Genomic DNA, 15,051 nt, shown 5'->3' on the forward strand with positions numbered 1-15,051 from the left:
TGATGACAGAAGATGAGGAGAATTGCCAGGGGGATGAAAGGTGAAAGCTCTACTGCGTGTTCTGTCCTGATGAAAAAGCTCTAGGTCTGTTTGGAGAACAGAGCTTATTGGGACAGGGAGGGAGCATGCCAGGAATGGGATAGTATGAGTTAGATCGACCACAGTATGTCATGATAGAGAAAGAGAGGGGCAATCGATGAAGGAACAAAGACAGGCAGGAGGAGTGGTAATGAGCTATGGAAGAGATACTGCAKGGTGCAAATTGTTCACTTAGAAAAAGGTTATTATACAATCTGTGTGTGTGTGTTAAGGATGTGCACGACTATTCGAAATATCTGAACGGGAATAAAAAAAATCTTTAGCCTAATTTAAACTGATTTTAACACTGAAAAGGCTTTATCTAAATTAAATGAAAATATCCATGTGACATTGTTACATACAAGGATATACCATGACATTTCAAATCTTTCATTTAATTAAACAAACTTTTCAATGTTGTTTTTATGACGTGCACCGTGCGCCCCATAAATAAAGACCGGTAACCTTCACGYGAGTAGCTTGTTGTTAATGTTGGCCAATCAAAGCGGCTCAATGCGTAGCAAGTGGAGTGACCGTTCACTAATGCAATGCAAGATGGAATAAAATAACGGAATTAAAAGTTAGGGTAATGAGGAGTAGGCTATAACGAGAAACAGGTAGGCTGTTTTATTTGAATGGGGTTGKGGAGATGGTGCAGCATATGGCCTTAATTAGCCTTGCTAGTTATAGCTGGGGAAAAACTATTTTCTTGCCACTTCGATACCAAAGTCACTTTTTCGTAGCAGGTTAGGAGACTGAGGTTACGGTTAGGAAAAGGGTTTAGGGTTAGTGAAAATACTAAAAAGTATGTAGATAGCTAGCTTCTGTAGGCTACTCCAGTCAAGACAGGCACTGTTATAAAATAACATTGTGACTGCTACAAGTTAGCTAGTCTTGACTGTAGCAAAATGTCCTTTTTGTCTCGCTCTCTCCCTCTGTCTGCTCGCAACACACACCGCCCCATATAAACTCCGCAGGCCGCGGAAACAATAGAGCCAGCCTCTCCCTCGCGCAGCAGTGCTCAGGTTAAAAACATACGTTAAAAAAAAAGATACAAATTTTGAATATCCGGATATCCAACAAAAATAAAAAATATTCGAATAGCGACATTTTTTTCAAAACACCATCCCTAGTGTCTCAAATCAAATCTGCGCACATGCTGGTTTATATATAACCTACCTCCAGTATGAGGTCCCCAGGCTGCAGCCCCTCTGTTCCCCTAGCAGGGCTGTCCTCTTCCAGACTCTCTACATAGACCCCGCGGAGGTTCCCTCCACACAGCCCCAGCCCCAGTTCCGCCCCCTGGGCTCTGCGCACCGTCACCACCCGTGGTTCACACACCTTACGACTACCCTCTGACAACATCCTGGAGGGGGAGGGAAGAAGAATACTTTACTAATCCTTACGAAACGGCAATGTGTCTTCTGCTGTATCCAACCCCTGCAATACAAACACACATTAGGTTAGAGAGGCTGGAGCAGTCAGAGGTGTATTTGTTACCTGATGAAACTATGAGGACTAGTTGTAGGGGTGGTCTGTTTGGAGGAGGGGGTGAGTGTTCCTTCGTCTTGTTCACTCAGAGTGTCTATAGTAGAGTGGTTGTCAGGGGTGGTGGCTCCACTGCCATGGGGAGTTGACTGGCTGCTCATCGGCTCCAGACGAGAACTACACATGCAAAGAGAGAGAAACAGAAACCTTAATACCTCAGTCAAATGAATGGGAGAGATAGGTGCCATCTATTTAAAATGGGATAGAGGTGCCAAATGATGCCTGTATATTTCTCCAAATGATTACTTTGGGATTTACATAAATGGCATGGTCGGAGGTCAACTTTACACCACTTTTGAACAATGAATGAGTAACATTTTGTCTTTGATTAMCTTTCATTTAAAAAACTAACCTTTTATTTTATGTGGATTGTGAATGGTTTTCCAGCTGTGTGTGTGTGAGTGTATGTGTGTATGACCTGGAGCGTGAGTGGTGTCCAAGCTGGTACATGTGGGGGTTGTACTGAGCCATGATGGTGATGGTGTCACACTGCTGACCAATTATCAGCCTGGCTTGCTGCTCTGTGGCATTACGCAAGTTAATACCATTATACTGGAGAAGGAGGAGGGGAGATGAAAAGGAGGAGAAAGGCAAGATGTTATTGAAAAAACTTGCTGAAAATAAATAGCGCTTCTCAATTGTCATTCTCAGGCATGAATGGCTGACTGTAGGTCACTCTGGATAAGAACAACTGCTAAATGACAAAAATCCTAAATGTAATGTTTGATTCCATGAGGGGGGAACTGGAGCATGTGTAGTCTAGATGTGCATGCGACTGCACTGGCTGCAGTCTACATCGTCACATTTATAATTTCCTCCTGAGCTGAAACGGATATGACCCTTAACCCTGGCAGGAAGGAGCAATGAAACAGGAAAAGGGAAGTTACCTCGAGGAGCTGGTCGCCGTACTCCAGCCCGGCCTGATGGGCGATGCTGCCTCCGGTTACCTTGGAGACGAAGATACCGCCGTTCTCGCCGCTGACGATAGAGATGCCAAGAGGCTCCGCCCCTTTGTGAACGATCACATTACGAGGTTCCTCCAGGTACGGCCTGACGGGAGGGAGGGATGAGAAACTTCAGGGCTGCATCTCATCTCCCCTATGAGGGTATTGTCAAAAGTAGTGCACTACATCGGGATTAGGGTGCTATGAAACTCACACATTGATTTTCACAAGACAGAGACATATTACATATCACAGGAAAAACCAACAGATAGAAATAACAGAGTGTGTGTGCTACAAGGAGAAGACAAGCAAAAGATCCAGAGGTTGTGAGGTAGACAGAGTTATCTTCACATTCAGCCTGGTGACTAGCATTGGGCCCAAACACACTCAGAATGCCATCCCATCTGCAAAAGGGCACGGACATTCAGTAGCATGCAGCCTCAGTGAGGACTTCACACATGAAACAAGTGGCCACATCATTTATAGAAGTCCAACCATACAAACACTAAACTGTCAGTGACAATAGATAGACGTGTGCTGCGTCTCAATCAAATCCGGTTCAAGAGGAATAGTTGAGATGTTTTCTGGATCTTTTCCGTGAAACGCAGGCTAATGTAAACCTGGCATGCACTGACCTGTTCAACTGAGAAGTGGGATGTAGGCCTAGCTGCTGTTCAGGGGTGAGAAATACCACACAACACATGCTTTACACATTCCAAGTCTATGGGCTCTGCCTGGAAACAACTCCTGGCTCCTAATCACAAGACGGGGGGGCAAAGAGTTGTTTCTGAAGTGGGCCTGTGTCTACATCTTAATTTCAGTATTTCTATCCAACACCAAAGCATGTTAACAGTAAGACCATCAGTCAGTCAGTCAACAAACCTGAGGCTCCTGAGAGAGGAGAACCTCGGCCTAGCAGCCAGAGGGATCCTCAGAAAAGACCTGTTACGGTGCAGAGACCTGGAGACATTTACACACATGGCAGAGAAGAAACAAGAGAGGAGATGGACGAGAGAAAAACAAACAGGAAGTGGACAGGAAGGACAGACAGTAAAAGAAAATAGAGAAATGCAGAGGCCAAACAGGTCTGGTTTGACAAGAAGAAACTAAATATTACAAAAGGAAAATAGCCTGGTTCCTTCTGCATGTGTTTAGCGAACCCTTCTAACACACAAACATGCACACGTACACATTACACACACTTTTACACTCATCATGTGCTGCTGCTACTACTGTGTTCTATATTTTACTATTTTTATAATCTATCCTGATGACTAGTCACTTTATCCTGCCTTCATGTACATATCTACTTCAAATATCTGGTACCTCTGCACATTGACCTGGTACTCCCTGTATATAGCTCCACATTGATCTGGTACTGGTACTCCCTGTATATAGCTCCACATTGATCTGGTACTGGTACTCCCTGTATATAGCTCCACACTGATCTGATATAGCTCCACACTGATCTGTACTCCCTGTATATAGCTCCACACTGATCTGGTACTGGTACTCCCTGTATATAGCTCCACATTGCTCTGGTACTGGTGCTCCCTGTATATAGCTCCACATTGATCTGTGTACTGGTGCTCCTGTATATAGCTCCACATTGATCTGGTACTGGTGCTCCCTGTATATAGCTCCACATTATCTGGTACTGGTACTCCTCTGTATATAGCTCCACATTGATCTGGTACTCCCTGTATATAGCTCCACATTGATCTGGTACTGGTGCTCCCTGTATATAGATCCACATTGATCTGGTACTGGACTCCTGTATATAGCTCCACATTGATCTGGTACTGGTGCTCCTGTATATAGATCCACATTGATCTGGTACTCCCTGTATATAGCTCCACATTGATCTGGTACTGGTGCTCCCTGTATATAGATCCACACTGATCTGGTACTCCCTGTATATAGCTCCACATTGCTCTGGTACTGGTGCTCCCTGTATATAGCTCCACATTGATCTGGTACTGGTACTCCCTGTATATAGCTCCACATTGATCTGGTACTAGTACTCCCTGTATATAGCTCCACATTGATCTGGTACTGGTGCTCCCTGTATATAGCTCCACATTGATCTGGTACAGGTACTCCCTGTATATAGCTCCATTATTGTGTATTTTATTTTATTCCTCGCATTACTATTTTATTTATTTTATTTATTTTTAAACTCTGCATAGTTGGGAAAGGCTCGTAAGCATGCATTTGATGGTAAAGTCTACACCAGCTGTATTCGGCACATGTGACAAATAAAATGTAATCATTCCACTGGCATGGTCAGAGGAGTTGGCTAAAGCACAAACAGATCTGGGACCAGGCTACAAGGAGAAATGACAGCAACACTCAACTGACCTTTATACTGCATATACCAAGAGCATTATAGCTGATATATAATCACCGCATCATACACTTCCTACCTGTACTCCTTTAGACCAGTGTTATTCAATCTATTCTAGTCCACCTGAGTTGGCTTTAATTGAACCTTTATTCAACTAGGCAAGTCAGCTAAGAACAAATTCTTATTTACAATGACGGCCTACCCCAGCCAAACCCAGACGACGCTGGGCCAATTCTGCGTCGCTCTATGGGACTCCTAATCACAGCCAGTTGTGATACAGCCAGCTAACAAAGGGCTTGGTGATTATTTGACCAATTGAATCAGGATTGCTAGTAGTGGAAAAGAGCAAATAAAATAAAAACTGCTGGGGACACTCCAATCCACATCATGTTTTAGACCGTCCAGCCCTATCTCACGTTTGTCGTCTTTCCCATCCTACCGGTCTTTCCTCTCTTTCCGCTCTCCAATTGGCACAGGGCTGACGGAGATTCTGGGCAGGGTGGATATGGAGCTCTGTGATTGGCTGCTGGCGAAGGAGGAAGTCTCCAGGTTCAGAGGTGATTGGGGGGGAGTGATGAGGCTGGGGCTGCTGCACTCTGAATGTGACAGGGAGCCTGGAAAGGGGGGGCAGGGAGAGAGGGTAAGAGACTTTAAATGAGATATTAAGATGAGATCGTACTTCATTAATTCCCAAGGGAAAATGTGTTTGTCATTCTTACAACCATAGTAAAAACAATTAAAATACTCACAACAGTTAAAACATGGCAGTAGAGCGAAAGCGAGAGTGAGAAAGGGAAAGAATTGGTCCATAGTTGCAGTGTCATTTCTCAGACAGGTAACCAGGTTGTAAATATCCTGACACAAGCATGTTAACCCCCAGCTTTAATGGCCCAGGACACAAAATCTATATGGTTAAAGTGTTTCCCTGTGTTTAGTGTTATGACTGTGGGGATTCCAGCTTGTTCAGYAGTAGCTTACAGAACAGCACCTTTAAATGACCTGCTAACAGGGCTGTCACATCTCAGAGAAAACACAAGTGTAGTCAGCTGTTTGATTTGGAATAATGTTATTTAGTTGAGTGGAAAATGAGCATTCTAAAGTCCCCTTGGGACCAGAGTCAGGTAATATTGGTCGAGAGGTACAGTATTCAGGGAATAGGCATCTTAATATGTGTTCATTCATCCATCCACTCATTTGTTAATTCATTAATTTGTCTATCCACCCACCCATCAATATTTTTGTTAACTAATTTGTTTGTTCAATTATGCATCCATCCATCCATGCATGTACCTCTGTCAGAGCCCAGCATAGATCGAGGGTAGCGGGGAGTGGAGGGGATCTTTATCCTCTCGTTCCGGTACTGGACATTACTGGAAGAATCTGATGCAATAGAGGAAAAGTCCATCAGTGTGTGTGTGTGTGTATAATATAAGTATTTTGTGTGTGTGTGTGTGCGCACGCATGTATAACACGAGCGCGTGTATGTGGCGTGCGTGCATGGGTGACTGACCAAGGCCCAGGCGAGCACTGGAGGGTAGTGAGTTGGTACCATGGGAGGTGCGGCTGCTGCGTGACGAGGACTCGGAGTAGTCTGCTGCTGGACGTTTTTGGCTCAGGTCCAGGCTCAGACGCCCCTGGTGCTGCGGACTGACACACACACACTCTTCCTACATAATTCATGGGTTGAACATAGCGTCACTAACGTCTTTTTATGAAAGTCATCTTAGCGAATGGTGCACGACTGAACGTGTTAATCAATACATTCTCAAACAGCACGACATCTCCAAAGGAGGCAACTAATTAGTAGGAGAACCTTTGGTCATCATTGTAATGTCATCAGATTGACTTTAGATGTAGTATAACATTAGCTAGCTAGCTAAGATTGAGGGGAGAGCACCGGATTTCAGCTAGCTAACATTAGCATTGCAAGGTATTTTTAACTAACTTACCTTACTAAAGGCAACATTGCCATAAAGAAAAATTGCCTTCATCATAATGATGACCAAGTTGTTTCCTACTAAATATTTGCCTACTTAAAAGCAATGTCATATTTTCAAGCCAATAATTTAGACTAAACGATAATTTGCCCCCTTGAGGAATGACTGGGCTCCACTTGATTTTCGGGGTAGTCATTCTGTCTGGGGTAATTACCTGGGCTGTTGGTTGTTGTGCTGGTGTTGGCAGATCTGGGAGGAGACAGAGGGACAGTTGTTGGTGTGGACTCTGTGGCTGCGGACTGTGTAGACTGGGTTCCTCATCACTGCGGTCACCGCTGGACACGGGGCCAGGCCACGATGGGCCGAGTCTGATAGAACACACACACACTGATTAGAGAACAACAACCACCACACCGGTTAAATAGGAGCAACACACACTGGCTAGAGAGGCTCCAGATAGAAATGTGTTATGGGTCATCCTGAGTAGTGCAGCGGTCTAAGGCACTGCATCGCAGTGTTAGAGGCGTCACACTACAGACCCGAGTTCGATCCCGGGCAGTGTCACAACCGGCCGTGATCGAGAGTCCCATACGGCGGAGCACAATTGTCTCAGCATTATCCGGGTTAGGGGAGGGTTTGGCCAGGGGACTACTTGGCTCATCTCGCTTTCAGCTAATCCTTGTGGCAGGCCGGGCGGATGCAGGCTGACCTTGGTCATCAGGTGAATGGTGTTTCCTCCGACACACTGGTGCGGCTGGATTAAGCGCGCAGGTGTTAAGAAGCGCGGTTGGGCGGGTCATGTTTCTGAGGACACATGACTCGACCTTCGCCCCCTGAGCCCATTAGGGAGTTGCAGCAATGAGACAAATCGAAATCGAAGAGAAAAAGGGGCTAAATTATTGATTTATTTTATTAAAAAGGAGGAAAGTGTGTGTGTGTGTGAGAGTGACTCACTTGCAGGCAGGGTACTGTTGTAGACGGTGGAGACGAAGCCCACACTGTGTCTGTGAGAGCGGTTGGGAGAGGAGCGAAGCATCTCTTTGGGCTCTGGGGAGTGATCGTCATTGGAGTAGCTCTGATGGTTGACAGATACAGAAATCAATGGGTTTAATGATGAGGAACAGAAAGAGTAGGAGAATAAGGAGAAGGACCCAATTCAGAGTGGGACCACAGTCACAGTCCAATGACCAAAAAAAAAGAGAAGAGAACGATGAGAAGTAAACTGAAGGAGCTGTGTAAGAGTGCTGGGATGAGACCACAGCCCCCGGACTCAGCACTTTGAGCCCTGGGCTGCATATTGCCTGGAGCTCTGTACAGAGGCATCAATCACCATTGAGGCAGCCTGGTAGCGAGGCACACACAGAAAGGGCTGTAAATACTGCCACAAAAAGGCTGCCGTGTATCACCCTGGAGTACTGGCTGGGTGCGAGGCCACAGTGCTGGTGTTTCTCTTTTTATATTAAGTGTTATGAGACATAAGGTGCATCTCAGTAGTCTTAAGTGGCATGCACTTCTTGTCTCCTCTCCTTGATCATAGGCTAGGTAGGTGAACACAACATATTAGAGGATGACTTCACCTGTTCAGTTCTTTAATGTATATGGAGAGGAGAAGCGAGGAAGCCACTTCAGACTATTGTGACCAGCCTTAGTGAAAAGCACTATACATTAACATCAAACAGACCTGGAAGGAGGGCAGAGTGATGGACTGAGGGGTCATCCTGCGTCGGAGAGCTGGTGCTGATTTAGGGCGGGGCCTCTTCACCTCAGGCTCCTCCCCCCTGGTGCGTCCGATGTCCTCATCACATGACTTCCTCGATGTCAGCACTTTCCCATCCAGGAAGTAGTGGTTCCCATTTCTGTCTCGTTCCCTCTCCCTTTCTCGTTCCCTCTCTCGTTCCCTGTGGCCCTCCCCGGTAACCATGGAAACAGCCTCCCCCTTACCGCCGTTCCCGTCGGAGGTGAGCGTGCAGTCGGAGGCGGAATTGCTCTGCTGTTTGTGTTTGAATTTGAACGAATCGCTGCGGGTAGGCGGCGGAGGAGGGGTGGGTGTGGCCGTAGAGGAGGAGGAGAGAGACTCCGTCTTGGAGGGCTGCGGGGAGTGGGCCACCAGCTGACAGGGCAACAGGTACTCTATCTTGGAAGATGGGGGAGCAGTCTCAGGCCGTGGTTTGAAGGCGTCCGTGTCGAAGATGGACTTCCTCTGTTTGGGTGACTTGAAGATGGACAGCTGGGTCGGAGTCGTCGCTGTGGTCGTATCCACGGCGACAGACATCCCGCCTACGATCATCTTCGGCCAGGTACCGCCGCTGTGTTTCTTCTCCAGGGTGGTCTCCACGGTGATGCAGTCGGGGGGGTTAGAGGGGTCATAGGTCATGGGGGGTGGAGGGGGCTTGGCGTAGGGGGACCCAGAGCAGCACTCCTGGAAGGCGCTGGGGCCGTAGCGGCCCGGGGGACCCAGACCGAGGTCAGAGGCCGGCCGGAGGATGGTGGCGTGGAGAGACCCCGTGGAGAAGGGCTTCCTGACGTCCCCGTACGTGCCCATCCCCTCTTCGGCCTCCCCACCCCTGCTCTTCCTCCTCTCTCCTTGGACATTGACACTACCACCTCCCCCACTACCACCTGTGTCAGGGCAGAAGATGTCTGTCTGTGTGGAGCTGTTGTGTTTGAGGTTACGACTGTTCCTGGAGTGGACCTCGGAGAGACGGCTGTTGGACGATGACTCGCGCAGGCTGTCGAAGATGTTCTGGCCTGACGAACTGTGAGGGAAGAACTGGGAACATAAAAGGATAGAGGACAGAGATAGAGGGGGTGTTAGGAATAGCACTAGACGAGTAAACACACATTTCCTTTTTTCCTAAACTCTAAACTTTCCTCCAAAAAATAAAGTTCACACTATCCAGGAATCTAGTCACTGCAGTGCAGTAATATCTAACATGTTTGTTCTTGAGAAAGTCAGTCGCTGTCCTAAAAAGAGTGCCCGCTATAGCATCAAATAAGGGTGTTGCAGTGTATGGCACTACATGGACTTCAGGAGAACTGGAGTCTAAATTAAGGCTGATTTGAGGCCAGCGGGCAGTGAAGTTTAGATTCACCTTCAAGTCAAAGCCCTATGTTAAAATAAGGCTGTTATGTGGCACCACATTGACTGGAGGAGAACTTGTCTTTAGTCTAATTTGAGGCTAGTGTGCATTCAAGGAGTTTAGTAGAGGAGCTAGTTAGATTCACCTTCATGAGAGAGAGGCTGAGAGAGTCCCTGCAGTTCCTCAGCAGTGTCTCACACTCCGTCACCGACTTGTTGTCCAGAGCGATGCCGTTGATCTGGGGGAAACAGAGGACACATAAAAAACAGTGTACACACACTATTCACTTCCCACACATCCTTCTAAAACACACATACAGTTTTGCTAGGTGGTATTGCTTTCAAGAGAGATTGAGAATTCAACTACCCTAACCCCAAATAGAGATCCCCTGCACCTGAAGAACTCAGTGCCAGAGATTTGGGTCTGCCTGCTGCTGCAGTGGGATACTATTAGAAAATCTAGGCCAGTGGTTCTTCTTAGAACTTTAACACCCCCACACTCCTTTCTCAATCCCCACATTTCCATGACAATAGGCCTGAGATGAATTATAAAACACTGCAGCGAGGAGAGGAGCACAGGGAGAGGAAACAGGAAAGTAGGTAATGTATTCAAGCCTGAGCAAAATTATTTGTCACATATACCGATAGGTGTAGTGAAATGTGTTGTTTTACAGGGTCAGCCTTGCTAATTAGGGTTAAGTGCCTTGCTCAAGGGCACGTCGCCAGATTTTTTCACCTTGTCGGCTCAGGTAATCGAACCAGCGACCTTTCAGTTACTGGCCCAACACTAACAGCTAGACTACCTGCTGCCCACCCCCCCAAAAAATAAGAGATCAGACTAGTGAACTTTTAACACCTAAAATTAAACAGTACTCTTTGAAACATGTTATTCCATCTGGGGAGTCTAGTCTAAGTCGGAGTAATGAGCATTAAGAGTGCAGCTGTGACATATGCAAAATTGTGCACTGACTGCATATGTTACTGTTGGTTCAGCATGTTCAAGTCCTTCGCTTACTAACATAATTAAACATATCTGTATATGTGAAATATAACCTGCTACATTAAGTTATTAACGACTACAAGGACATGGTATAAGGCGATACACAACCATGATTGACATCTGCAGGCATCTGGTCTAATGTTTGCTAATCACCAACACTTAGCTATCATGTCCCATATCAGCTAGCCAGGCTTCACTATTAAAGTTGAGGGTGTCAACGGGTGCGTCCAAACTGGCACCCCATTTAATATATTGCGCGTTAGTTTCGACCTTGGCCGTATGGGCTCTGGTCAAAAACAGTACTCTGTGTAGGTAATAGGGTGCAATTTGAGACAAGCCTTGGTCTGCCATTAAAAAGGTGAGTGGGGAGATATCTAAGCCCAGTGGTTTTACTAAGCAGCAGAACTTCACAGTAAGGACCTGGAGGATTATGACAGCAGATTCAGTAGGTGGATCATGATTAGAGAGAAGGTCATTCTGCCAGGTAAAGTGATGACTGGCAAACATTATTTCTGTCACCAAATCACTAGAGACCGAAATGGAACAGGGGTCAAATCAGGTGGAGGTGAAGGAAATGGAGGAGGTAGAGTTTGGAAGAGAGGAGGAGTAGAAAGATAAGAAGGTGAGGTGGAGAAGGAGGGGGCGATGGAGGAAGAAGAACAGGAATGAAGAGTATGAGGAAAATGAGGAGATGGAAGAAAATTACAAGGAGAAACGGAGGTGGTGGAGGAGGACTCACAGCGATAAGTCTGTCTCCAACAGTCAGAGATCCCTCTCTGGAAGCAGGACTCCCCTGGACGAGGGCTGTCACAAACACACCATTCTCCAGACCTATACCACTGTCTGGAGTAGAGAGGAGAATACAATATGTATTAGACACTTCAGACCTATAACACCGACGTTAGAATACAAGTGAAGACATCACAACTATGAAATAACACATATGGAATCATGTAGTAACCAAAAAAAGTGTTCAACCAAAATATATTTTATATTTGAGATTCTTCAAAGTAGCCACTCTTTGCCTTGATGACAGCTTTGCACACTCTTGGCATTCTCTCAACCAGTTTCGTGAAGTAATCACCTGGAATGCATTACAATTAACCTCTCTTGGGTAGGGGGCAGTATTTTCACATCCAGATGAAAAGCGTGCCAAAAGTAAACTGCCTGTTACTCAGGCCYAGAAGCTAGGATATGCATATAATTGGTAGATTTGGATAGAAAACAYAAAAAAGTTTCTAAAACTGTTAAAATGATGTCTGAGTATAACAGAACTGATATGGCAGGTGAAACCCCGAGGACAAACACACATTCTGCAGCGATACACCATCCCATCTGGTTTGGCCTTAGTGGGACTATCATTTGTTTTTCAACAAGACAATGACCCAACACACACCTCCAGGCTGTGTGAGGGCTATTTGACCAAGAAGGACAGTGATGGAGTGCTGCATCAGATGACCTGGCCTCACAATCCCCGACCTCAACCAAATTTGAGATAGTTTGGGATGAGTCGGACCGCAGAGTGAAGGAAAAGCAGCCAACAAGTGCTCAGCACTGCTTCAAGACTGTATTCCAGGTGAAGCTGTTGAGAGAATGCCAAGAGTGTGCAAAGCTGTCATCAAGGCAAAGGGTGGCTACTTTGAAGAATCTCAAATATAAAATATGTTTTGATATTTCTAACACTTTTTTGGTTACTACATGATTCCATACAGTGGGGCAAAAAAGTATTTAGTCAGCCACCAATTGTGCAAGTTCTCCCACTTAAAAAGATGAGGCCTGTAATTTTCATCATAGGTACACTTCAACTATGACAGACAAAATGAGGAGAAAAAATCCAGAAAATCACATTGTAGGATTTAATGAATTTGAAAATTATGGTGGAAAATAAGTATTTGGTCACCTACAAACAAGCACGATTTCTGGCTCTCACAGACCTGTAACTTCTTCTTTAAGAGGCTCCTCTGTCCTCCACTCGTTACCTGTATTAATGGCACCTGTTTGAACTTGTTATCAGTATAAAAGACACCTGTCCACAACCTCAAACAGTCACACTCCAAACTCCACTATGGCCAAGACCAAAGAGCTGTCAAAGGACACCAGAAACAAAATTGTAGACCTGCACCAGGCTGGGAAGACTGAATCTGCAATAGGTAAGCAGATTGGTTTGAAGAAATCAACTGTGGCAGCAATTATTAGGAAATGGAAGACATACAAGACCACTGATAATCTCCCTCGATCTGGGGCTCCACGCAAGATCTCACCCCGTGGGGTCCACACGGGGAGACCTAGTGAATGACCTGCAGAGAGCTGGGACCAAAGTAACAAAGCCTACCATCAGTAACACACTACGCCGCCAGGGACTCAAATCCTGCAGTGCCAGACGTGTCCCCCTGCTTAAGCCAGGACATGTCCAGGCCCGTCTGAAGTTTGCTAGAGAGCATTTGGATGATCCAGAAGAAGATTGGGAGAATGTCATATGGTCAGATGAAACCAAAATAGAACTTTTTGGTTCGTCGTGTTTGGAGGACAAAGAATGCTGAGTTGCATCCAAAGAACACCATACCTACTGTGAAGCATTGGGGTGGAAACATCATGCTTTGGGGCTGTTTTTCTGCAAAGGGACCAGGACGACTGATCCGTGTAAGGACAAATGGAATGGGTATCGTGAGATTTTGAGTGAAAACCTCCTTCCATCAGCAAGGGCATTAAAGATGAAACGTGGCTGGGTCTTTCAGCATGACAATGATCCCAAACACACCGCCCGGGCAACGAAGGAGTGGCTTCGTAAGAAGCATTTCAAGGTCCTGGAGTGGCCTAGCCAGCCTCCAGATCACAACCCATTGGAAAATCTTTGGAGGGAGTTGAAAGTCCGTGTTGCCCAGCAACAGCCCCAAAACATCACTGCTCTAGAGGAGATCTGCATGGAGGAATGGGCCAAAATACCAGCAACAGTGTGTGAAAACCTTGTGAAGACTTACAGAATACATTTGACCTCTGTCATTGCCAACAAAGGGTATATAACAAAGTATTGAGATAAACTTTTGTTATTGACTAAATACTTATTTTCCACCATAATTTGCAAATAAATTCATTAAATCCTACAATGTGATTTTCTGGATTTTTTCTCCTCATTTTGTCTGTCATAGTTGAAGTGTACCTATGATGAAAATTACAGGCCTCTCTCATCTTTTTAAGTGGGAGAACTTGCACAATTGGTGGCTGACTAAATAGTTTTTTGCCCCACTATGTGTTATTTCATAGTTTTGATGTCTTCATTATTATTCTACAATGTAGAAAATAGTAAAAATAAAGAAAAACCCTTGAATGAGTAGGTGTTCTAAAACGTTTGACCTGTAGTGTAAGTATTATACTTCAGACCTATAACACTGTCTGGAGTAGAGAAGAGATATTATTTAAGGAATCTTATGAAAGACCATCTTGTGATAAGCAATGTGTTACATTAAAATACTGTACTAGAACACCAAATGCATACAAACGACATAATACAACCAAGCACTGAATCAATAAATCAAATCAATTACCCAATCAATCATTATACAAAACATTAAAACAAGAACAGGGGTGTATTCATTAGTCGAATTCCGATGCAAACCGTTTGACAGACCAAACCTTTTTGCAACATAATCCGACTGATGAATACACCTGTTCTAGTTGATTTGTTGTTTTGTTGAGCAACAGTGATTTACAGTTTACTCTAAGAACCAGACGGAGGCAAACAGAGCAAACAGAAAAAAAGGGGATGGACCAACCTGAATTTGTCAAATAGAAACTCTTGTGTTCTTTGCAAAACATTTGAAGTAAATGGTTTCCTAATGAATACACACCAGGAGTGCCACAAAAGTGTTACCTTTGTGTCCGATCAGGTTGATGTGTACAGGGGTGACCAGCCTTCCTCCCAGGGACTTCCTCCTGCGAACCACCATGTTGATCAGCCCGCCTCTGTTAAGCACTGCCTTTACCACCTGCTTCCTGTCCTTGTTGGTCAGGTCCATGTCATTTATCTTCAGCAACCAATCATTCACTCTGAAAAGCAGGAAGTAAAAACGTGATATTGGGGATGATGAAGATGAGGAACAGGGGTTCCTGAACTTGAACCT

The 15,051-nt window shown here is 45.3% G+C and overlaps 1 protein-coding gene across 7 annotated transcripts in view; it reads right to left on the minus strand.

The window, feature by feature from the left end:
* The window catches only part of dlg5a (discs, large homolog 5a (Drosophila)), a 54,313-nt gene that overhangs the window by 8,799 nt on the left and 30,463 nt on the right, over window positions 1-15,051 (minus strand). For 4 of the 7 annotated variants that reach the window (XM_024007093.2, XM_024007091.2, XM_024007098.2 and 1 more), the window contains exons 14-27: window positions 14,802-14,977; window positions 11,673-11,776; window positions 10,080-10,172; window positions 8,536-9,624; window positions 7,809-7,929; window positions 7,069-7,222; window positions 6,428-6,564; window positions 6,208-6,297; window positions 5,357-5,531; window positions 3,453-3,530; window positions 2,514-2,676; window positions 2,045-2,178; window positions 1,579-1,743; window positions 1,258-1,444 (exon numbers count right to left, since the gene is read on the minus strand). In XM_024007093.2, the coding sequence (XP_023862861.1) occupies window positions 1,258-1,444; window positions 1,579-1,743; window positions 2,045-2,178; window positions 2,514-2,676; window positions 3,453-3,530; window positions 5,357-5,531; window positions 6,208-6,297; window positions 6,428-6,564; window positions 7,069-7,222; window positions 7,809-7,929; window positions 8,536-9,624; window positions 10,080-10,172; window positions 11,673-11,776; window positions 14,802-14,977 (2,866 nt within the window). The remainder of the gene's footprint in view (window positions 1-1,257; window positions 1,445-1,578; window positions 1,744-2,044; window positions 2,179-2,513; window positions 2,677-3,452; window positions 3,531-5,356; window positions 5,532-6,207; window positions 6,298-6,427; window positions 6,565-7,068; window positions 7,223-7,808; window positions 7,930-8,535; window positions 9,625-10,079; window positions 10,173-11,672; window positions 11,777-14,801; window positions 14,978-15,051) is intronic. The other 3 variants (XM_024007094.2, XM_024007092.2, XM_024007095.2) reach the window with 3 other exon arrangements.

This window comes from Salvelinus sp. IW2-2015, linkage group LG18 (assembly GCF_002910315.2).
Source record: "Salvelinus sp. IW2-2015 linkage group LG18, ASM291031v2, whole genome shotgun sequence".
Classification (NCBI taxonomy): Eukaryota; Metazoa; Chordata; class Actinopteri; order Salmoniformes; family Salmonidae; genus Salvelinus; species Salvelinus sp. IW2-2015.